Source organism: Zerene cesonia, chromosome 13 (genome assembly GCF_012273895.1).
Source record: "Zerene cesonia ecotype Mississippi chromosome 13, Zerene_cesonia_1.1, whole genome shotgun sequence".
Lineage (NCBI taxonomy): Eukaryota > Metazoa > Arthropoda > Insecta > Lepidoptera > Pieridae > Zerene > Zerene cesonia.
This window is the reverse complement of record NC_052114.1, coordinates 755,308-780,247: the sequence shown is the minus strand read 5'-3', so window position 1 is coordinate 780,247 and position 24,940 is coordinate 755,308. Positions and strand designations below refer to the sequence as shown.

The following is a 24,940-nucleotide window of genomic DNA, read 5'->3' as shown; positions in this document are numbered from 1 at the left end:
TGTAGGCGGTGGTGGTGGTGGTGCAGTCGGTGACGGCGTTGGCGGTGGTGGGAACGGTATCTTCGGTTTCGGATAGAAGTAGCCATCCTCATCTAGGTTGGCGGCTATAGGCTCTCCAAGCACCGCATAGTTCTGACTAGGATTGGGGATCGCGCGCGGCTGCCTCTCCGCACAGGTGTGGTACACCGACAGCAGCACCACCGCAATGTGCAGTGAAAGCCTCTGAAAAAGATAAACATGTGGTTAATAAAACGAAATATATATTTTGCAAATAATTTATTTAAGAGGGCCATGCGGCATTGGTATAAAATGAAACAACTCCTCACGGGTTGACATTTCCCGTTAACTAAAAGAGGATTTAAGTTCGGTGTTACAATAATTCATTACCATGATAAGAATTTCCTATAATCCATAATTATTACTACATTTACTGTATTATCGTCTATTCGTATCGTATAATCTTATACTTAACATTAACAAACAACAATTATTTCTACAAAGAGCTTAACTGCTTTCAAATTGTCAGAATTAAAACAAATATAAATGAGACCACATGGGCGTAGCACCACCTTTTAAATAAAAAAAAAGAATCATAATTCACCCAGCCAAAAGCGCTGAGGCAACAATAAGAGTTGTTTACAAATCAATATTGGTGTTTCATTGATTTAATCTGTTCAAATGAAGGTTATAATTTTAAATATTTGACAAACGAATCAGTAATGTTTACAAGAAGTTAAAAATTCAAACATCTTGAACTGAAGTCAAGGATATTTTGCAAACATAACTTGTATGACCATTCATCTTTCTGACCTGCAGGTTAAGTTTGTATTTATGTGAGATTGTTGAAGTTTTGATTGATATACTTGAGTTATTAATGGCATGCGGATTATTTTATTGACAAATAGTTTTCTCGTGCCTGTATACATCAACATTCAAGAACTAGTATTTGAAATTTGAAAAGCCTATAGGTATGATAAAGTGATAACAATGAATATTTTAATAAGAAATTTTAAAATAATGTATAAAAATATCAAGTATAAAATAATTTTCTGTTCTTTTTTAAAATACATGTAAATTTAAAAAGTTCTGAATCATTTTGCACCTTACATAATTTGAATAACAATGTTAACTTTCAAATTATTTTTATTAAAATGCTTGCATTGAAAATAACGATGAATTAATCTTTTGGATACAAAAACTGTTTCACATTTTAGACGCCTTTCAATACATAGATAGTAATTTCAACAGACGTAATATTTATATGCCAAAACATAGCAGGAGTCTTGAATTTACAACATTTATTGAAAGTAAGTCACGTATTCGCATATTATCTTACAAAATTAAACATTTATAGTAAATATAAACAGATATTTAATCGACAACTTTTTGCATGTCTATGTAAAAGGAAACTATAAATAATTAGGATGAGCTCAAAAAAATATACCCATCAATTGGGTTCGTATTATTATTCTAGGATAGATTTTACTAACTCTTAATGATTGTTGAGTGGTGTAGCATTTACAACAAAATTAACCTTTCAAAACTTCTTCAATTGACTTTTTAAAATGGATTGCGTATTATTATTGCCTCCTAATGCTATTAATGTTATAACATTCTATGATGTCGTTTATCTTGGTAAATTGTAGGATTTTGAACGCTAATAATATTGGGTTTGTTAATAATTTACATATTTAATAGTAGCGGTATAGCCCGGCTCCCTTCGTACATATTTAGTCTATGTCACGCAGTGAAGACGCAGCTTTGTAATGATAGGTTTAGGTTTAAGAGGTTAACGATTCCTAAAGGAAAAAATTAAATGAAACTAAATACAAATTTATATGTTAATTTGTATTCAAATAACAATGTTGTGTTATTGGCGTCAAATCATCAAGTTTTTATTTTTATTTTTATGTCTTAAAATATAAAAATATAAAACAATTTATTTAAAAAATGACATAGGTAATAGATACATGTCCGATACACAAGAGACAAGTGCCTGCTAAGCATGCTAACATCAATAACAATGCGATTATAATGTAAATAATGCGATAGTCTATCAGTCACTTACATATTTATACACATTGTAACATTATTCATAAAACAAAAACAGGGTGTTAATAATTCAATAATATTATTCTTTAATTCTTAGACTACTAGGTCAACAATCACATTGAATATTGTGTTTTATCTATATTACGTTATGCAGTATAGAGAAATATTATGCTATTTGAAGTGTTAGCATACACTAATATTTTGTTATAATATATGTAGTTCAAATAAATTGAACCCTTAAAGTTTTGTTTCCGTGTTCACTAGATGGCGTTGTAAAAAATTTTCTGAAACATCTATATTTTCATAACTCGTTTTTACTATTTAATTGAAGAGACCAAAACTGTAGCCCGAAAAATAACCAATATTTTAAATACTTGCAACATTCGAGGCGCCAATCCTCCGAACATGAATTACTAATTGTTTAAACATATAAACATTTCAATATATGACCCATAACAACTAAACAATAGTTCAAACGTGTATCGCTTGTTATTTACGTAAAATTTTAAACAAATGAACCTGACCCCGTTGCGTAAACGAACAGACATAAACGTATTACATTTTACGTATGGTATTAGCTATTATGTAACTATTTGCTTTGGCGTCTCTTACCTAAATTAGTTTAAATAAAGAAATTTAAGCTAACAGTAAAAAAGTATATAATATATATTACTTATTATACTATATATATATAATATAATATATAGTATAATAAGTTATATCAGATACATGTTGAATAAACTAACGATTTATACTTTTTTATATTTATCCCGGTCAAGATAGACTAGTTCTATCCTAGAGAAGACTGTAATAAACTTGTAAAATCACTCAAATAATTTTTTTGCTTAAGTTTTGTAGAATATAATATCAATCCAATCCAAAAACAAACAGTCAAAACAAACCAATCTAAAATTATCTGTAAATGTTGAGTTCAAATAATTATCCTTCACAGTATTCATCATCACACAAACATTTCTCATCTTATAGCAACGTCCACTTATTATATGATCATCTTACGCAAAAATACGTTCTAATGAAATATGTATTTCTTATCTTATTTCGCATTGTTTAACATCAGATTTTAAATTAACTATCATTATTGGTAGATGAATATTTGAGTTCAAATTACTTCGGACATAATATAATGACTGTCATTTAATTTTTGAAATATTCAAATATTAATCTTATCCAAACATACATACGTTTATAATTTAAGATCTGACAAACGAAAGTAGGTATATATTCTGCCATCAATTATACGATTGTAATATGCCAGTACCTAGCAGTAGTTAACAAACTGTTCACATAAAAAAACTCTGTAGAATCATTTGGCATACTTATATGTTTGCAATGCTTGCCCAAAAAGGATGTAGTATAGAGCAATGTTTGATGGTTTGCATAAATTTGACAATAAGATAAACGTTTGTTCGCTATCTATTGACTTTTCACATACCAAAGTCTTAAAAAAGCTTATGAAGTAACAATAAACGATCCTAGCATTACTGTGTTTTGTAAATTGCTATATACAAGCTGTTCGCTCCGGCACTGCTCTGGTACCTCTTTGTAAGAAAACAAAGGAAGATCTCATTCGAATGTGATTCGTAGTAAATTGTTGCCGTTTAATATTTTTATCAGTTGCTAGTTTTTAGCCCGCGTGGTCAAATGAAATAATGAAATAAGCAGTGAGTTCTTCCAGGCAAACAGATACATAAAATCAAATTACCAGCTTGAAAGAGACAAAAGTTGAATTAGATTAGAGAATCTGTAGATTTTATAAAATGAAAATATTAATAATAATGTACAGCTAATTGTACGTGATGGTTTTATACTGTAAGTATATTAAAATACTGAAATAAATAAATAAATAGATATGTATATATTCAATCCATGAGAACTAAAAAGTAAGTGTAATAGTTAGAAATTTATTTACACCGTGTTTAAGGTTATTTATTTACAAAAAAAATAATTTTTGTACATAATCTGTAGGTTGATACCTTACCTCATTAATATATTTTCAAACAAAGTTTCCAAAAATTTAATTCACGTGTTTTTGGGATTGGTCCCACTGCAAGGACGTAGGTAGGTTGTAAATTATATAGCCTGGCGTGATTAAAGATATCACAAGTTTATAAAATTCAGTGCTTATAAAATCTGTGTTCACGTATACTTTTATTTTTTCTGGCTAATTATAAGTTCAATAAAGCTTCTTAAATCACACGGATTCCATACTTTGAGAATATTTAATTATGCTTTCAAAAGGTTATTTATAAGTAAAACAATAATACAGTTGCTGGTTAATATGTGACCTTTACACAATTTAGATGACGAAATTTCGTAATTCTCCAAAGACAAAACTTAAAACAATAACGAATCAATCATTACCGTCACTCGCTGTTCATGACCTATGTCACGATGTCAACTTGATGTCTGAGTCTATGACATTAGTGTCCATTTGACATGATAATTTCTTACTAATCATGCTTGCAAGTGAGTTATCTCAATTTATTTATTACAACGTACACTGACCAATAACCAGAGATAATATAACACTCTATACGTAAATGGTTTCACAAGATAGGTTCATTTACATTAGGTGAAGCCTCGGTCTATCATTTGAATGCATCTTTTCCATATGCCATGTCGGAGCTATGAACACTAACATTAAATTATACATAACATTAAGTAATAATGAAAAAAATGAACATTCTTATAAATTAAAGGCAAAATAAATCCTGATTAACATAAAGGTAATAAGGTAAATATTACGCAAGACGAACAAACCCCGTAAACGAAGCACAAGCGAAGTAAAAGTGACATATAATTATTCATCAGGTAAAACGCAACCCATAATCAATAACAATGTTTTTGTTTCGAGCTTTACGCAAGCGATAAGGGCATGCCTTACATGGCCTGATGGTCACTTGAATATGTATGCAGTTGGTATGCGGATAGCAATTATATTGATGTGCTTTGCCGTGTTTTTAATACTAGCAAGGTCCCCAGACTTCGCTGGGCCAAACAGTATGTATTGGTAACCGAAGTATAATATCTTTCACCTGAAATAATCGAAAGAGATCTTTTTCTATGAGGAAATGGAGAAAAACATATACGCATACACAGGATGTATCCAATTAATATATGAATGTAATTCACATTGTTATAATTACGTAGTACTACATTATACGTTATTATTTACGTGTTAATTATCTATGGTATATAATGACTCCTCATTAAATATATCCTTTATTATCGGACGTGCTTCTTAAACAATAACTATGAGACATAATGTTTATAGGAACACAATTTTCTATAGAATTATTCGATCACCCATGTCTTTCAGCCTGCTTTGTTCTCATACCCGCCGGAGTTTAAATATGAGTAAGCTATATAGATGTTAGCGTCTTAAAAACTCCTGACTATATCTCTTGGATTCATCCTCTGTATCTTCATATATATTTAACTGATCAATCTGATCCCATTTGACCTCCTTCTCTATAGAAGCCATTAGAATGTCAAAATGAACTTTAAAGCAAATACGGAATTGAGAAAACCCATTGAGTGCAGAGCCGTTATTTATAAAGTGTTAGGAAATATTTACCGTATTCAAATCTGACCACAGGTTTCGCGATAACTATCGGAAGCCTTGACATTTCAACTAATATTTAACTCAGTGGGTAATCTCACTCATAGACTTCTTAAATTACTTTTAATGTGATTAGCTACATTAATATTCTAATTCGATGTCAATATAGAAAATTGAGGTTTCAAGTTTCTTGTACATATATTTGAAGGGCTTGGTCTATTTTTTTATTATATTAGTAGAGAAGGCCGTAAACATTTTTAAATTCCTATTGTGATTAACGTGTGTTATTGTGATAACCTATCTGTATACAAAATTTCTCAAATCCGTTCTGTAGTTTCAGCGTGATTGACGGACAAACATCCAAACAAACCAACTCACATTTATAAAATTAGTGTGATTGGCGGTATCGGTGAAACCACTTTAGTAATTCCATTGCTTCGTCTGTCGTTATTGAAAATGGCTTATAGCTGTCGGAAAGCTTCGACTGTCGACTGTCTGAAGTGAGTAAATATAGATGAAATTCAGAAGATAATGGTATTTCTTATAATAATATTTGATTAAAGTAAAAAAAAGAACTTAAATTTTCTGTAATTGGATATATATGGTTTCATTACAATTAAGTTTAAAACAATGTAAGTTAAAATTTGTTTGAGCATTGTGAATTCTATGCTTATATATATAGTATAGTATTAACTATATTGACCACCTTATACCCTAATAAATATACGTATCTCAAACCAAGGATTATAATATGTTGTGGTATCTCCAACGTAGAGATAGCGCTGACGGATTTATAATAATGCAGAAGATAACAAACTCTACGTTAAATTTCGTAAGATCTTGTGTCAGGCGTTCATCTTGAGTTAAGTGACATTCCAAAATTGACATTGAAGTCTCTATTGATAAGTCCTAATTGACAAATACTCGGCCGAGAGAGAAGGTTACGTTTGTTTATATGCGTAACTGGTAAGTGACAATTTATTAACGTTATTTGAACAATTTATAACATCATTAGGTGATGAAATGCCAATGGAAGCCCTTGGTTGGTGGAATTTATGATAAATGTCATAATTGTTGCAAGGTTGTAGGTTGAATGTGATTATAATATTTGATTAATTGTCAATTATGAATGTGGTTTGAAATTTATGGCCGAAACGATTTATGAGGATGAATAATTAGTAGATGTTTGTATACACATGTTTTAATAATAATACGCATTAACTACATAATAATTCAAAACATTTTCTAACACATTTAGTTGAAAATTTTCATTTTTAAATTTATTAAATTTTTTTTACTTCAATTGTCATCACACAATATTATAAGTTAAGATTTTGAATATATATAAGATATAAATTCGTGATTGACCATTGCAAAAATATACCGTCCAATTATTTTTATTATTTTCAATATATAATAAATTTCCAAGCGCCCGTCGGTTTATCATTTAGGACATACATGATAAATTAAATCCGTGGGTGCCGTGACTAATTTGCACTAGATGAGAATCGAATGCTGCGTTTAACCAGTTGTTCTTGCGAGAAATTCTCGTGAGTTATTGAATATTCACGTTTCGACATACATTTGGATGAGATTAAATATGAAAGATATTTCATTCGTTTGAGTGTTTTTTCAAGTGACTTCAAAAATATCAAATCGGCTGTCTTTTTTGTTACCTTAGGTAATTTGGTAATAGAAATAAATGTTATTTGAAAGGCAGTCCCTCCCGTATTTAGTTCTGACAAATTTAAGGTGGTTTCGATTTCTTTATACTATATTGGATATTTTGGAGGCTTTTCTTTCGATAAAACTAAAGTGTGTTTAAACTACTACTACTTCATTAAAATTAAAAATAATCACAGCCTGCACTTGACTGGCAATTTCAAACTAAAGCCATGCATAAGAGCCCTTTTATGTGAAGTGGGGTCAAAGCTTAAATATCATACAATAAAAACTCAAAACGCTAACAGCTGTTTCCCTTTGATCTCCACTGATGTTTATGCATTCATACGAGGTAGGAATTATAACCATAGGATAACGTCAATACGTCATTATGAACGCAAGTCTAGTAACATGGTATCATCTAGTATATATAAATATTTAAAACTTATTTGACTCATTGGTGTATACTCGATAGGTCCGGGTATAATAAAGATAACATGGTCATTGATCAATATTCGATTTTCCAAAGACTCGACTATATTTCACTATACGTTGTGTTTTTACTGCCAAGTATCATCACAATTCGTTCAATGGTTTTCCAGGTTTTGTCAAAACTCGTTCAATGGTTTTCGCGAGAAAGTGCAACAAACTTATGTATATACATGCATACATCTATCCTCACAAATTTTCACATTTCCTATGTTTACAGGTAACAACTACTGCACTACATAGTATAAAACAAAGTCGCTTTCTCTGTCCCTATTTCCCTATGTATGCTTAAATCATTAAAACCACGCAACGAATATTGATGCGGTTTTTTTAATAGGTAGAGTGATGCCAGAGGAAAGTTTATATGTATATTTTATTTTATTTTTAGTGGAAACTTTGCTGATATGTGTATGGTATATGTCTATAATCTATAGGAATAATTGTATTGTTTGTTTTCCAAAGATAAATAAACTAAAAATAAAATAAAATAGCATCTATTAAATTACTACGAATTAGCGCGTGCGAAGCCGCGGGCGAAAGCTAGTATTGTAATAAACTTTAATCATTATGAGTTTCATCTTCATATCTTTGATTTATTATTCAGTTCATAATGATAACCTTTAGCTTATAAATTATTATATAATTCAGCACTTCTACATTTAATTCAATATCATTTAGCATTGACCTTCTTCTCTGGTTGTATTTGACTTGTTATTGTTAAATATTCATCTATATTTTATTCTACGAGTAGGTGTATCGGAGATTTATGAAATAATATTCATAGAGCAAAATTGAGTAACATTATATACTATATTACACATTATAAAATAAACTCATCCGTAGCGTCTGTCTGGCATCTGTTCTGACATCAATGGATAGTGTGGTTCTGGAGGAAGGTTTTTAAGCTGTTAGGGCAACGCGGGCGGAAAACTAGTATAATTTAAACTAGCCTATTATCGCGGCTCCGTTCAGCCGAAATATATAAAGAAACTATAAACACGTTAGGTTATGACACAGTGCACTACTGTAAGGATCTTTTTAGTTGATGAAAATATATTACCTGAGAGATCATGTTTTTCTTTTCAAGATTGGATATAATTAAAAAAATATGTATTAATGAAACATTATTAACGGACTATTTTGATTCCGGAATAAAAGTTAATAAAGTATATGATGATATATCGAGAAAGTATTTTTTCGATTGAAAAAAATAATACTTGTTATTGTGTAAATGACGAACTATAATGATATCAAACAATCATTTTCTACTAATAGCGTCATTAAGATTCCTGTGAAGACAAGTACAACTCTACAAAAAGTATTACGTCACTCGATTGGAAACCCACACAGTTCTCATCTTAAAAAAAAGTACATGCAGTCGAATTGAGAACCTCTTTCCTTTCGGGAACGTCACTCAAAAACACAAATGAAATGGAAACATTATCCTCTTTATGAAGTGTATTTGGTTTAATTTTAAATGATGTAGGTAACCTTTAATAAAAGGATTTACGGTGTAGATTTCTAGGTTATAATATACTTAGTCATTATACATTTCAAAATATACTGCTTTTTGACGTCTATGAGATATACTGGTGACAGTTTTGTTTTTTTTTTTTCATAGAAAATATGAAAAATTGATTAATAATTTCTCTTCATTTTAATTTGATGTGAGATATACTATAGGTTTTGCGTGATTGTACTGCGTACGTATAAAAATCTATATCAGAGGTTTTAGTGATTATTTGAATGTTATCTCTAGACACATAAAATTCTCATCTCACACTGTTAGTTACCATACTCCTCCGAAACGGTTGGACCTTTTGTGTGCATATCGTATGTAGATCTGAGAATCGGCCATCATCTATTTTTCATGCCCATGCATAAGATAAGAATAAGGCAGAATAGCATTTGTCGGGTCAGCTAGTATTAAATAAATTTATGTAATTGCCATTAACTTGTGCAAAAGCTACCATATAGATATCATCAGGAACAAATCATATATTTTTGGGAGCAAAAAATAGTCCATTTAATATTTAGTCCCATTAAATCAAAGTTCAAGAACAGCTATAGACAAGATCTGCAAAATTGTTTTATTAATATCCGGATTCATACCTTAATATTATTTAAATAGAGTCATATTTTGTTTGAAAATAAATATTAAGATCCGTATTATCCAATGAAGCCACTTCAGCGACCTTTAAAATGTGTTTGTTTGTAGTGACGACAAATTTACGAAAATATTTCACGCTACTTCGAGCTCTATTACAAGGTGGTACGTACGAACATCGCGTGATGGTATTTATGTTGTGATTCGCAACACGACATTGAATTGTTGACATTGAAATTTTTGAATTAATTTAACATTTTAATGTGGATATGTTTTGATGTGTGGGTGTGAAGATGCTACAAGTATGAACGATTATATTTTGTGCAACGGAGTTAGGAAATCCTGTTTGAAATTATACGTAGATGAGTAATTTAATTGCTATTATCAAATATAGTTTTGATATTTTATCTTTCTTAGAATTCAAGTATCTTTGCCATTTATTTGGCGGTATTATTTTTTAAAAGGTATAAGTTCTATTTTGGATATATTATAAGGTCATTAGCTATTTTTCAACTTGTTGAGTAGTGTTCCAAACATTATTTTCGATAATATATACATGCTAAAAGCAGTCGTGGCTCAGACTTCAAAATCGATAAGTCTGGGTTCGAGACCGGGCAAGCGTGTAGGAAATAAATTGATTTTTCAATTTATCTGCACATGTGGATAACATCCTCACTGTTTAAAACGGTGAAGGAAAACATCGTGAGGAAACCGGCATGTCCAAGAATCAAAAGTTCGACGACATGTGACATCTGCTGTGATCAAGCCGCACATGGCCAGCGTGGTGGATTATGGCCTGAACCGACATAGGAGGCCCGTGAACCAGCAGTGGGAACATATATATTGGCTGATGATGATGATATACTTGGTTTCAATATGAAGCGAATAGCAAAATACGATGACACGGCTGTCCGCCGCTTTAAAATAAAATTGATTATTAAGATTCACCACATGATAAATTAAGAATGCTAATTTATACATGTCTCATTAAGAAACCGGTAAAGCAGCCTTCGCGTTTGTTTTATTGTTACGTTTGTCTGTTTGATCCTCTGGTGGGTTCAAGTAAAATAGTAAAAACAAAAATTTTGTAGGACGTCGACAGACCTGGCAAGAGTTGTTTGAAATGTAATTGGTTATTGAGTTTATTGTGTCATTTTATTAAATATTTTGGATAGATTGTGAATTAGTTGGGGTAATTTTTTTATCGTATTGTACTCATCCTATTACGGTACATCGTAAATATATATAAACAAACAATTAAAAAACAATTATCTTGAGTTTTTTTTTAATTCTTTTATTGTGTATATAGAAAATAACATATGGTAATAAATTATACGAATTGAATATTTTATTAAGTTCCTTCAAATCGTCTAAACTTTAGACTCTAAAGTATCTTATTATATCTAGTATTCCACAAAAATATTAGGTATGACAGATATTATTTTTATCAAAAGGTATATGTACCTACTAGCTATTCGCCGGCGGCTTCGCCCGCGTCGTCAAGCGTCGCCAGCTTTGTACTAAATTTGATTCAAATAGGTTTAATGTTTTAGGGTTGAAGACAGACAGAGCTACTATCACATTGAAACTTTAAAGAATACAAAAAATAAATCGATCATCATCACAGTTAGGAATGTTCAAATCCTAACTTATGTTTATTTTCTATTCTATATAAAAAATTAAGTAGGCATGTATGCTATTTGTATGACTGATGGCACATTGGTATATAATGCAATGGGATTGATAGACTAACTTTTTTCTTAGTTTTCTTCGAGCTTCCACCTTCGCCATCTACGTTAAAATGCAAACAACTGAACAATTACAGCACACGATAGTGTAAATTAACTGATTTAGGATGTAATATGTGAACCCTTTAACCTTCACTATTAAGGGCCAGAGATTTGTTCCTTGACCAAAATTCCAAGGTTTTCTTACGTCACTTTCCCTGACTCAGAAACCCATATTGGCTAGGGTGAGTGGGCTTGTCAATTTATTATCTACGATACATGATTAAGTCAATATGTTGTAATAATATCACCGTAAAATAGAGCGTATTTTATGTTAATATTGTATTTTATAAAACGGCTTATAAAAATTTATTTGCCCACGGTTTTAACAGCATTTGATCTAATGGCAAGTCTTTATACTCCGTATAATTATATAAAACCTATGTGTAAAGTTTTTACCATTATTGCGTTACGACTGGACAGACTTATATTTGCACTTATAATATTAAAATATTATATTATAAGTCAATGATTTAGATGAACTAATAATAGATACAATAGGTGACATGAATAAGAAAGGTAAGTATAATTTGAAAACTAATATAACCTATAACTGGAAAAAATCAAAATAAGTATAAAAATATAACCATTGTAATAAAAATAATGCGTTAATAAGTAATATCATATTTCAAAAAGGACGATATTTTAAAATGTTTTTCTCTTTTTCTTTTGTGTATTTTCTTAAATTAGCTTCCATACTAAATCACGTCTAACATTAGACATCAACGCGCAACTTTTTAACGTACTCTATTTATGTATCGTTAAAAAGAGTATAGATGTAAATATTTCTTTTCAAAATGGGGTATTACCTTGAAATACTTGAATAATATTGTGGATGACATATGTATTGGAACATAGAAAGTTGGCATTCAGACAAAAGGCTGCCAATAGTGTATTTCGTAACCGCATTTCAAAGAAAATCTTGAGTTACAATAACGTTGTACAAAGTTACTTAAACTGGTTAAGTAAGTCAAGTTTTAAACTAGTGATTGATGTGTATTTATGTTTTTTGTTTAAAACTTAGAAATTTTAAAAATTAGAAAGAAAGAAAATTAGAAGTTTTTCATATATATGTTAGTTTAAATTTTTAATTTAGATACAAAATTTAAACCATACATACAACATATTTTAAATGCCACTTTAAAGAAATTGCCAATTCTCATTCAACTTATATATAATTTAAATATTTGTATGAATTGTGTACACTCGCGTAAAAAGTAATAAACATAATAAATGCTGATATAAAATTCGATTCACACACCCTTTTCCTTACTACAATTGCTTTTCAAAGTATTAAATCGCCTCCGCTCATGACTCGAGCCGACAGTCTCATTTTTAACTCACAATAGTTCCGCTATCCGAACAAAACGTATGCAACGATTTTATCTGCATCTCATATTGTTGACGTGTTGACGTGCGTGAAAACGCTACTGCTTGTGGTATATAGCACGAACGTCAGCTGTTATCTAAATATATAAAGTTCTCGTGTCATAATGTTACTTTCTTTCTTAAAGGCTGGCAATATACACACCATTCCCTTGCAATATCACATAAAAAAAATTATAAGAGTAGGGCACAACAGCGTTTGCCGAGTCAGCTTGTAGTTATGTTGTTGAGGACCAAGGCTTCTAATTTTTTGAGGTTAATCTCAAATTTTAGAATGTTTTAAGATTTCAATACAATAATATGCAGTGGTTCGATGTTGTGCATTTACCTGCGTCGTTACTGAGGACAATATGATCCTATTTGAATAATGTTTAAACAATTAACATGGTTGATCATGTTTAAAATGTATGATGCATGTCTGTTGCATTTTATGCACAGCAAAGCATCTTTACATGCGGATATAAATGTTGCTCCATAATTAAATATAAATATTATTTACAATTTAAATAAAAGCAGTGGTGGCTCAGTGGTGAGAACCTCGGACTTCAAAATCGATAAGTCAGGGTTCGAGACCGGGCGAGCGTGCAGGAAATAAATTGATTTTTCAATTTATCTGCGCATGTTGATAACATCACCACTGCTTAAACGGTGAAGGAAAACATCGTGAGGAAACCGGCATGTCCAAGAATTAAAAGTTCGACGACATGTGACATCTACCAACCCGCACTTGGCCAGCGTGGTGGATTATGGCCTGAACCCTCATAGGAGGCCTGTGTCCCAGCAGTGGGAACATATAAGGGCTGATGATGATGATGATGATGATTATTTACAAGCAATAAAAACAGTGTTTTAAAATATATAAATAGGTATACGTTTCATTGTCAATTTAAATATTACGAAAGAATGGTTAGTAAAAGATTAACAAAAAAAAATTTGACAGCAAAAATGAAATTTATCCCAAATTTCCACGTATTTTAAAACAACAATTATTTAAACTTAAAGTGTATTTGTAGTAAACAATATAAATATTCAAGTATCACCAACTATTCATAAAAACGAATAACCGTTCTTAAAAACTCAATCAGATGTCAAAACACGTTGACAGTACAAGCAAAATCGCTAAAGCGTCTAACTCGCGCCCCGTTACTAGCACACTATTGTAACTCGTAACTTCCAGTCGACCAGTAAAATTTTCTTCAACGCGAAAAGATCTTTTGTTCATGGCTCCCTCAATTTATCTCCGGCCCTTTGTTAATTCAAAAGATAACATTTGTGTCAATGAACGTGTACACTTCTATTCGTTGTTTGACTTTATGCACGATTTTATGTGTATAATTATACCTATATAATACAATGTGTAATTTGATGCTTTACAAATATGAGTGTGAAATACGATGCCTTTAAAATTACTGTAATGATGTTTACACAACGCCTGTAACTTCGTGTGGCCCTGGTACTTATTACTCATCGTAGTATGGAATTATTTTAATTACATATGAAAAATCGATATGGCCAATTTCATTGTTAGATAATATGTATTATATGTATAGAATAAATGAATACTTCGGCTATTGAAGATATTCTGATTTTTTTATTTTTTTGTACTTATAAGGTTTCCAATAATCATAAAGTTTAAAATACTTATTATATTTTACTATAAACACTAACAATTTGATATTTTGAGAACTAGAGAGTATGTCTGAAGCCGTATATCGAATGTAGCTTTTCTTTTGAATTTTTTTTTTATATTATTTCAATAGTGTACTATTTAAAGATTACAGAATGAATCAACTCTTACATAAATGATTCTTGGCACGTCCTCAATATGTTTCTACAAAGAAACACAAATGACAAGATAATTAAAACGTATCTCGGAACAACTCACTCGTTAGATTATACAGAGTGTTCTCAATTTATTACAAAGGTCGACAGGAAGAGCGCGCACCTAACGCTTCAATTAAAGTTATTAAGTCTAAATTAATTAAATCACACATTTATATAAATTTGCGATTAATCGATAACTTAGATAAGCTAAATATAAAATTCCGACAATTAGTGCGCACATGTGCAGTACTGTGAATATAAGCATGGTACATTAAAAATTAAATATGGTATCATATCAAATAATACATTTACTGGTAAAATGTATACAAAACATATCTATGTTTTCCATAGTGTAGTGACGTCACGTCCATCATCAGTAGACAACGCAAAAAATACTTTAATATATAATCAATGAAAATAAAAACATCCTGTGTTCAGTATGGGCCACTCGAAGCCTTGCGTCAACAATCTGACCTATGTCATCACTCAGAGCTTCATAAAGTTTACTTGTAATCTTAATATATATAAATTACGTGTCACGTTGTTTGTCCGCGATGGACTCCTAGACTACTCAACCGATATTAATCAAATTTGTACATCATATGCAGTTTATTCCATGATAGTGTAGTTTATATTATTTCGATAAATGACTACTCGGATGGAGCCGGGGCATGTCGCTAGTACGTAGATAAAAAGTAGTTTAGCCTACAATATAATAAAGCGGAATATACATGTATATCTTATAGAACTAGTCGTTTAGTTTTATATTGATAATTGTATATTTTTATTTAATTGCATATATATTATATATATAATTATAATATATCATACCGTTTGCTATTAAATCCGTCAAATCATTGCCTCAGTCCATATAAAATCTTTTCATAAGTAACTGTGTATATATATAGTCTAATATATTTCACTACTTTCCATTAAAGTTGAGATACAAAACTTTACCTAAAAATTGTATGTAAGTACTTTCTCTTTATATAAGAAACAGTACATCATGGTTTCACGTTAAAGTGTAAAAAGGTTAGCAACAGGGTATTTTAGCATTTGCAAAGTAAAAAGGTATGACTTATTTTAAATTATGTTTTACTTAAGAATGGTCACATTTTCCTAGACTTATTGAATTATATGTATACCAAAAAGGAAATAAAAACATAAATTATAGCTAAAAACGACTTATCCTATTCAAATAACTATCTAAATGTCATCATAGTTTCGTGAACTCAACTCGGCGACCTTCGCGTTGAGGATGCCGCTTCCATTCCACCCACGAAATCTGAACCACATGACATAATGGTTCTCTGATGTGTGGGTGTCTTTAGCATTCTTAAGCATATTTTCAGCATGTAAGTACGGAGTGGGACTTTAGAATGATAAAAGTGACATTCATTAATATTATGGCTGCAAAATTTTGTGCAAATGATTTTTAATGTGCCCAAATAAACTATCAGGATTTTGAAAAATTTGTTTCAGGTCGGTTGGTTATTACAGCGGTAGAACTTTTAGTGTGTAAACGTGTTGTTATTTGACATTATCAGATACGAAAAACATCTCTAGATTTAATTTAGAGCCCTAATATAGTATCAATAATATCAATAATAATAGTTTCTAGAATATTTCATCATTTTATGACATTAATCGAAATATCGTTACATTATAAAACTTATATATAAAAGACAATCCAGAAGAATATGGCATGTTACTTAAATCCCACTAATCCTACTAATATTATAAATGCGAAAGTTTGTAAGGATGTGTGTGTGTTTGTTGCTCTTTCACGCAAAAACTACAGAACCGATTACAATGAAATTTGCTACGTAGACAGCTGGACAACTGGAATAACATATAGGCAACTTTTTATCCCGATATTCCTACGGGACACGGACTTACGCGGGTGAAACCGCGGGGCGCAGCTGGTCTTAAATAGTTGTTAGCATTTTCCTTATACGGTTGCAAACATATGAAATGAAACTATCGCATTTATCATTTAAATTGGAATAGAGTAGAAACATTTTATAGACACAATTCAAACATCATTTGAATTAGAATATCGCAAATGGTGCAAAGTTGGAATGACCCTAAAAATAAATATTCGAAATAAATCATATACTGACTGAATATTGAATATAACTAATATTGAATATACTAAAAAATTGCTTTCAAATTATCAGAACCAGAACTTAAATTGGGGCCACACGGGAGGCACCAGCTTTCATAAAAAAAAATCATCAAAATCGGATCATCAGTAAGAAGTGACAAACATAAAAAATGCAACCGAATTGGGGACCTCTGTGTTGAAGTCGGTTAAAACCGGGTATAAAAATGTGGTCCCTAGGTCGCACGCTACTCGCAAAATTTATCACGCCAAAGATGTATTTGTTTTCGATGCGTGTGCCTGACCTTTCTTAACGTTGCGTCACGTCATCTCTTTATTGCTTTTTACTTTAAATGTACTCCATTATAATATCTTGTTTTAATGTGCAATTTATTATTATGGCATTTAAATATTTTCACCCTTGGAACGAAGTGCTTATGAGTGGTTCTTCTCTTACATAAATTTTTGTATGTAAATTTTTATATCAAATTAATTATATTTGATGGAGTTGATGGCCATATCAAATAGATAAAAACAGTACAATCCCGAAAGCAACAAAAGCATATTATTGTTGAATATATTACCTACTTATTGATTTTAATATCGTACAATAGTCATGAAAAATTACATATATATCCGTACCCACTTATACATTGTTCTTAATAATTATAATATCTTATGTCTCTTTCTTTTGCAGGTCAAGTATTTGAAGAATAAAGGGAACAGAATACTGATCAAATTAATTAATGTCATAATTTACAACTTCTATGTCCCCAGGCGCCAGAATCAAGCATTTAAGCTAATTATATATTACAAAAAGACTAAGACAATTGAAAAAATCAAAACAAGTTTGAAATCTGATATAAATATTTTGGTATTAACGGCTAACTGCGTGCTACGATTTCATTTGAGGTTATGCTTTGAATCCCAACGTTCCTGGGGGAGAAACCTACTTAGGCTACTTTTATACAGATATTAAGTATCCTTACCTCACTACATCAGCTTATATGCTAATGAAAGTCACTTAACATCGCTTAACGAACGAACAGACATACAGTCAAATACAAATAAAGATAAACAAAAATTGTTATCTATGCTATTTTCATAGCCAGGATTAAATTACTCTGTATACCAAGTGAAATTTATTTGATTTAATCATTAACCTTTTTTTCTAGTTTTTCATACCTATATTTATTAATTTAATCGCCCTATCAGAACAATGCTTAGCCTGTAAGTAGTTATTTCATGTCATTTCAAAAATATGCGATACTGGCAAATGAACTTCAGTTCGGATTACGTGTTTCTCAACAAGAAAATTATGTAAGCACATTCTCATAAATGTTAAGGTGGCATCAGCTTTATTGTAGTCCGGTTTCACAAATATGACAATTGATTTCAAAACGCTTTTAAGATAATAACGAATCGTCAATCATCATATTTGGACTAACTTGGTTATTAAGGAAGCTATGGAAGCCTGCTGATGATAATTTTGAAATAAGGAAACTAGCAAAATACATATGTAAATAAGTTGTTATTGACAAATAAATATATGTACTTATAGGCTTCCTTAATATATTTATTAGAAAATGTTTTGTGTTCTTCCAAAAGGTTGGCCGGTAGAAATGGCTTTGAGCCATATTAAAATAGTCATTTTTTGTAATTCAGAAGACCTTGTACATTCCCTTCTAATGACATAAATGCGAAACCCATCTGTCTTTACTTCACGCCTGAACCATTGAGATTTGGATGAAATTTTATTCGAAGATCGTGTGAAATCCAATAATGGACATATGCCACGGGAAAAAAAACTATGCTATAAAAAGCTCGCTCAGTCAATCTTCTCCATTGATAACTAGAGCGGAGCCGCGGGCGGAAAGCTTGTGAAAAAATAAATTAAATTTTCATCGTGATTTAATTCACTTTACGTGTATGTATTATTATTAAAAGCCTGTGTATAATTAACTGTGGCTATTATATTATTAGGGACCTATTTTGTAAGTTTTTTTATGGCACTTTTGTTTCAAACGGATACCTTTTTCTACAAAAGGAAATTTAAAGAAGGAACGGTGGGTGGTATTGATATCAAATAGCCCGCATATTTATACGTTCTCATAGAAGCTTATTTGCCATACTTTTTTTTTAGTAAATTTTACACCGACGTGGTTTGAGCGTCTATTAAACTTATTTACAATAACAATAAATAAACTAAGTGGATAATTTGGAAATGCATGTTATATAGATATTGTCCTCTTACAAATTATTTATAACATGTATGTATAATATTTTATTTATTAATCAATTATTTATTCAGCAAAACAACAAAATTTACTTTATGAACAAAAAAATTTAATCTTTTACAATTTATTTGTGTTTAAGATAACTTTTACGTATTTTCTGACCTAGGTACTAAGACATATTCATCAAAATCTGCAATAAAAATACATTATTATCAAAGATAGAAGAAATCAAAACGAAACAAACATATTGTTATTAACAATTTATTCGCTGCAGTGCAATTACTGTATTACGTAATTATCCAATAGGACTCAGGCAAATAGTCTGAGCTAGCTCCAAAATTACATGATTGACTCTAAGCAACACGTTTTAAAACTTCGTGAATGTTAGGATGTAACTCGATGACCTGGGTTCATCACCTGGTATTTTCTTCATAAATCATGCGTTGTAAATTATAAAACTAGTATTTTCTTATTATTTACGAGCATTCCGTGTTTTGAAATTGAAACCGTTGGTTACAACATCGATATTGAAATCAATTACACATAACATATTATGTAGAATCAAAATGTAATTGATATTATTTCAAAAGAGCAACTACAGAGTTTCTTGCCGGCTCTTCTCTGTAGAAACTGCTTTCCGAACTGGTGGTCAATATTAAAACTATGTTATGACGATTCAAAAGTGCTACTATAAGAAGTCTAATTACATAAATAAATTTTTGAGTTTGTTTTTTTTAAATACAAAGAAAAGAAAACATAGAAAATTGACTTAACGGTGATTTCTTAAAACATAATTTACTATGTAGGTCCCAGAATTAGTGCTGTGACGAAGAAATTTCAATTGCGCGATTAAAGAATTAGGTCATTGCTCTACATCCACATATGTAATTTCGGCAGTTCGTTTACGTGCTGATATGCTAAATAATATAGTGAGTTAAATGTACTTCAGCTTGAAATGGCTTGTTATCAAGTTAATGGATCAATGTGACTTATAGCCATGTGTGTTGCAGCAGAGGATTGTGAGAAGAAAACAAACGTAATACCTGTGTAAGATTTATAAGATAGGTCTAAATATTTAGTACATTAGTGATTATTTACCACTAGCGGTCCGCCCCGGATTTACCCCTGGTACATATATAGACTATAGCCTTCCTCAAGAAATGGGCTATCTAACGCTGAAAGAATTTTTCAAATCCACCAGTAGTTCCTGAGATAAGTCCGTTCAAACAAACAAAGAAACTCTTCAGCTTTATAATATTAGTATAGATTGGCCGATATCTGTACCTCTTTGATCCGTTGTTAATAATAAAAGAAAAGCCCGGGAAATATTAAGAACTAGAGGTCAGCTCCGCTTCACCTGTGGTAAATTTTAACTTTCCATATGAACTTCCCTTATACCAAAAAACGTCAAAAGAACAATTTGCCGAAATGATCGAGCTGCTCTCGAGTTTTATGCTTAGCAACATTTAGCGATTCATTTTCATTTATATTTTATATATTTCGAGTTCTGCGAGTTTTTTCTTACAAACGTTAATATAATACAAGTACTAAAGGCATATTAGGCAGTTGTTGATTTTTTAAAACATTGTGAGAACATAATTTCACCTAGTATTATTTAATTTCAAGTAATGGTATTATGATTCAAAAGGCTTATCGTTAACTCAATATCTCTACTGTTATTTAAACTAGTTTTCCTCTCAGGGCTTCGCTTTAGGCTACCCTTTGTTATTTAAAAAGGTAAAGATATACAGTCCCGTGGTTTTACTTGTATAGTTCCCCAGTTTCCTAGAACTGTCTGTGTACCAATTTTCTTTTAAATCGCTTTTGTGGTTTGGTGAGAAAAAGAGAGACAGACCGAGTTACTTTCGCGTAGGGATAGGAAAGTTTATGTGAGACAGTTAATTGTTCTGACGCGTATGAGGTTGTGCACCTATTATATATAGGCTTGGTATAATTAAATAGATGCTATGTAAAATATAGTATTAAAACTATAGCGGAAAAAATCTCGCTTTTTTAATTTTTATATATAAAATTAGTGCATTATATATGTATTTGATGTAATAACAGGCTACTGTATAAATAATTTAAACAAAAAAATTTAAAGCTTCAATTAATTTCACCTCCGGTAAATGCCATCGATAATGACTGATAAGTTTTAGACAAAAATAATCGTATGTATTGAAGATAAAGGTAGGTCTTGACATCAACCTTAAAATTGCCATATATATATTCTAGTCTATGTGTTTGTACATCTATATAAGTCCTGTCTATCGCAAAATAACTCTACATTTCGCTAATTAAAAAGCTCACCATGTTCATCAGCACACTCACTGCATATCACAACACACGCGACTCTCTGGGGTCGCGACACGGAACGTTTTGCGCCTGCGCACCTCCCCTCTATCATATATAACGTTATGGCTGTGAGTGAATCCTTATACTGAGAGATGGTGAACGTTTTTATTTGTGTGTTGTATTGTCCCTCTGTTTCGTCGAGTAGGTTAAGCTAGGCTCATTTCATAGGTTAATGATCGACTTTTTTATGTCTTCTTTTTGCTACTGATTTTTAACAGTAGTATATGTGTTTCAGTATGCAGAAGGAATTTAATTCAAATGTTTATTAAACTGTAAAAATTACTTAATTTAAACTATGAAATCTATTTTAGAATAAAAAAAAACTGGTTATTACATCAAACTTCTCAATATTTAGTGTATTTAAAGTACGTTTATCAATTCCATGAATGTTTTAAAACCTTCCATCAAAAATTCGTTCGCAAACTTATGATTTTACTAGCTGTGTTCCACAAATAATGTTATGTCATAATATTTCAAATTATAATTGACTGTCTGTCCATCGCTGACTCATAGCGTATAATGATACATACATTTAACTTTAAAAATTAATATCGTCACTAGCTCTTATACTAAACTGATTACATATATATTTTTTAACAACCATCATTTATTTAAATAAGCTTACACAGCTACTGTTATTATTGAGTAGGCCTCAATGTCAATCACAACCTCCTTAACTAAAGTGTTATTTTGTCAATAGATTGATTTTGTTCGAAATATTAATAAGATAAATGTAATGACCCAGTTGGCAACCCTAATTATTATGTAAATAGTTTGATCCTTACTACTTAAAAAATATTTTTTAATATGGAGTTACATAAACAAAATATGTTTCATTATATTATAGCGGTTATCAGAATTGGTGGTTAACCCGTAAGCGATCACCACCGCCTATGTGACTAGTGATAGACTATAGCATTTGTAGGGCCTGTGCAAAGGCATATTCTACTTTTAAAAGTGCGGGAAAAGGAGACGACTGACGAAAGAATTAAAAGACTGCAATGGTTCAGAAATAGGAAGCCTGTGCCTCCCCCACTCATCGCATGAAACAGATTAGATTCCCATGCTACTCCACCCATAAAAAAAAAGTAAAGTAAAAGTAAAGTTACCCCACTCCGATCTTCTATGGGAGTGTGGTAACTTTACCGGTGCTGAGCTGAACCAATTCGAACGGATATTAAAAATGCTGTTAAATTCGTTAATTATATTCCATAGTTGGAATTCAATATTCGGATATTTGTATTGTAAACTTATTGTATCGATTTGGCTGAAATTTGGGCGCAGATCTATGACAGTCCATTTGTACGTATGTAATACTGCAAGCTGATTTTTAAATTAGCAAATATATTTACATTGTGTTTGATCGACCCGGATCTTGAACCCAGACCTTTCGACCTATAGTTATAGAAATTTACCACTAGACTTGCGAGGCCGTATCTTTTAATTTAATTAAGCTCTCAAGAAGCTCTTAACTGAATAATAAGATTCTATAAAGCTTAATGATCTGTTACTACATGATATTGTGAATACTATTTATTTACCATTATCATATAATTAACCGACTGCATGTTACAAGCTAAATAAAATAAAAAATAGTAAGACGACATGTGAAATCTGCTAGCCCGCACTTGTAAGCGTGGAGGTTTGTGGCCTGAACCCTCATAGGCGTCCTGTGTCCCAGCCAATATAATTTGAGCAAATATGGCCTGATAATTATGATGATGTATTAAAAGATTAATATAAATACGATATTATTATTATTAAATAACGTAGTAATTTTTTCGTGTAGTTTTTTTAGTGTGTGGTGTGTATAAAATAAAAAGTATTGTGTTGTATTGCATTTGATATCTATTATAACATTGAATGATCTTCTCTTTAAAAATTACTTTCTGAACCTGTGGTAAATGTTAAAACTGTGTTATGACCATTCATATGTATATGCAAGAAGTGTGATTATAGTGTATGAATAAATGTTTGAGGTTTAATTTGATTTTGAATGTTATTTATTATAATTCCAATGATTCATAAAACCACAATGCAGATCCGCGTGTAAAACATAGCTAATTTATATTTTTTACGCATTGCTACAGAGAATAGGTCATATTACAAGAAGCTTGCTATAGCGGATGCATTAACGGATGCGATCATAAAGTCAAAATTGGGCTGGTTCAAAAAAACTCAGTGATGTGATTAATTTACGGGATATGTTTTTAAGTTGACCAATGGTGATAAGTATTAACAATGATGTACATACATGTACTTCGAGGATAATTCAAAATATAGTAGCTTCAATGAAAGTTCAGGCAATTAGCCTGATAATTTTTCTATCCATTGCCGATTTTAAAAGGTTAAGGAATACTGAAAGGAATTACGAGGGAAATCAATGGACTGGGAAGGGTAAGGAAATTGATCCTGTTCCTCCATTTAACATACTAAATACAGCAATTACATTGTTCTATTTCATGATTGCCTTCTTTAGTACGAGTTGGCCTCATCAGAATTGATATAGACACAGATCGATGAAAGAAAAGAAAAACAAACAACTCCTTTGAATTTAATTTTTAGTTTCGTAGCATTGAAATGCTTTATATATGAGAAATTTTATCGAATCCCGCCTCGTTATCAAATTATATCTATTCTATCTAAATTTCTCAACTCTTTTGAAGTTAATACATTAAAGGATTTGATAATTAAAAGGGGGTTATCTGTTTTTATTCTTTATTTTTTGATAAATAAATTATTGTTTATTGTTATTTTTACGGGTCTATTTTCTCTAAGAAACACTGCTTACCCCTTAGCAGTCTAATAATGAAAAGAAGTTGTCACTTCAATGCTATTTACCACGTAGCTATATGTGCCATACATAGCTCTATATAAATAAATCGTGACATTCCAAAATCATACTTAACCTTAATGTTGAATAGAGTTTAAATTCGAGGAATAACAAAATCATGCGGTCAATAAACCTTGACCCATCCACCGATCAAGATGTCACGAGTATTTCTCTTTTTAAATTGCTCAGGGTTCATACAATTATATATTTAAAAAGATAAGATATAGTATAGGGTCTACTAAGAGCGTTGGTTTCAGTGGTTGGAACCTCAGACCTAGTTTAAAAAGTCAAGGGTTCGAGCAACACGAGCAGAAATCAAAATGATTTTTCAATTTATCTGCATATTGTCTGCTGGTGTCAACGAAGGGAAACAGACGAGGTTCGATACATGTCTACATGTTGACTACATCCAATACTACATCTACAAACAACAATACAAGTAATGTCCTCCAAACAAATAAAAAAAAAACGTTTTATTATGTATTTAAAACGATTTTATTTTAGCTAATGAACCGATTAAA

At 30.9% G+C, this 24,940-nt stretch overlaps 1 protein-coding gene across 1 annotated transcript; it reads right to left on the bottom strand.

Moving 5' to 3' along the window:
• LOC119831204 (forkhead box protein E3-like) lies at positions 1–21,630 on the bottom strand (the record flags this gene model as incomplete). Its single annotated transcript, XM_038354493.1, has 2 exons — positions 21,542–21,630; positions 1–222 (listed from the first exon to the last, which is right to left on the bottom strand). Coding segments are annotated over exons 1-2 (231 nt in total), but the record flags the coding sequence as incomplete, so codon positions are not given.
• Between the last annotated feature and the right edge of the window lie 3,310 nt (positions 21,631–24,940).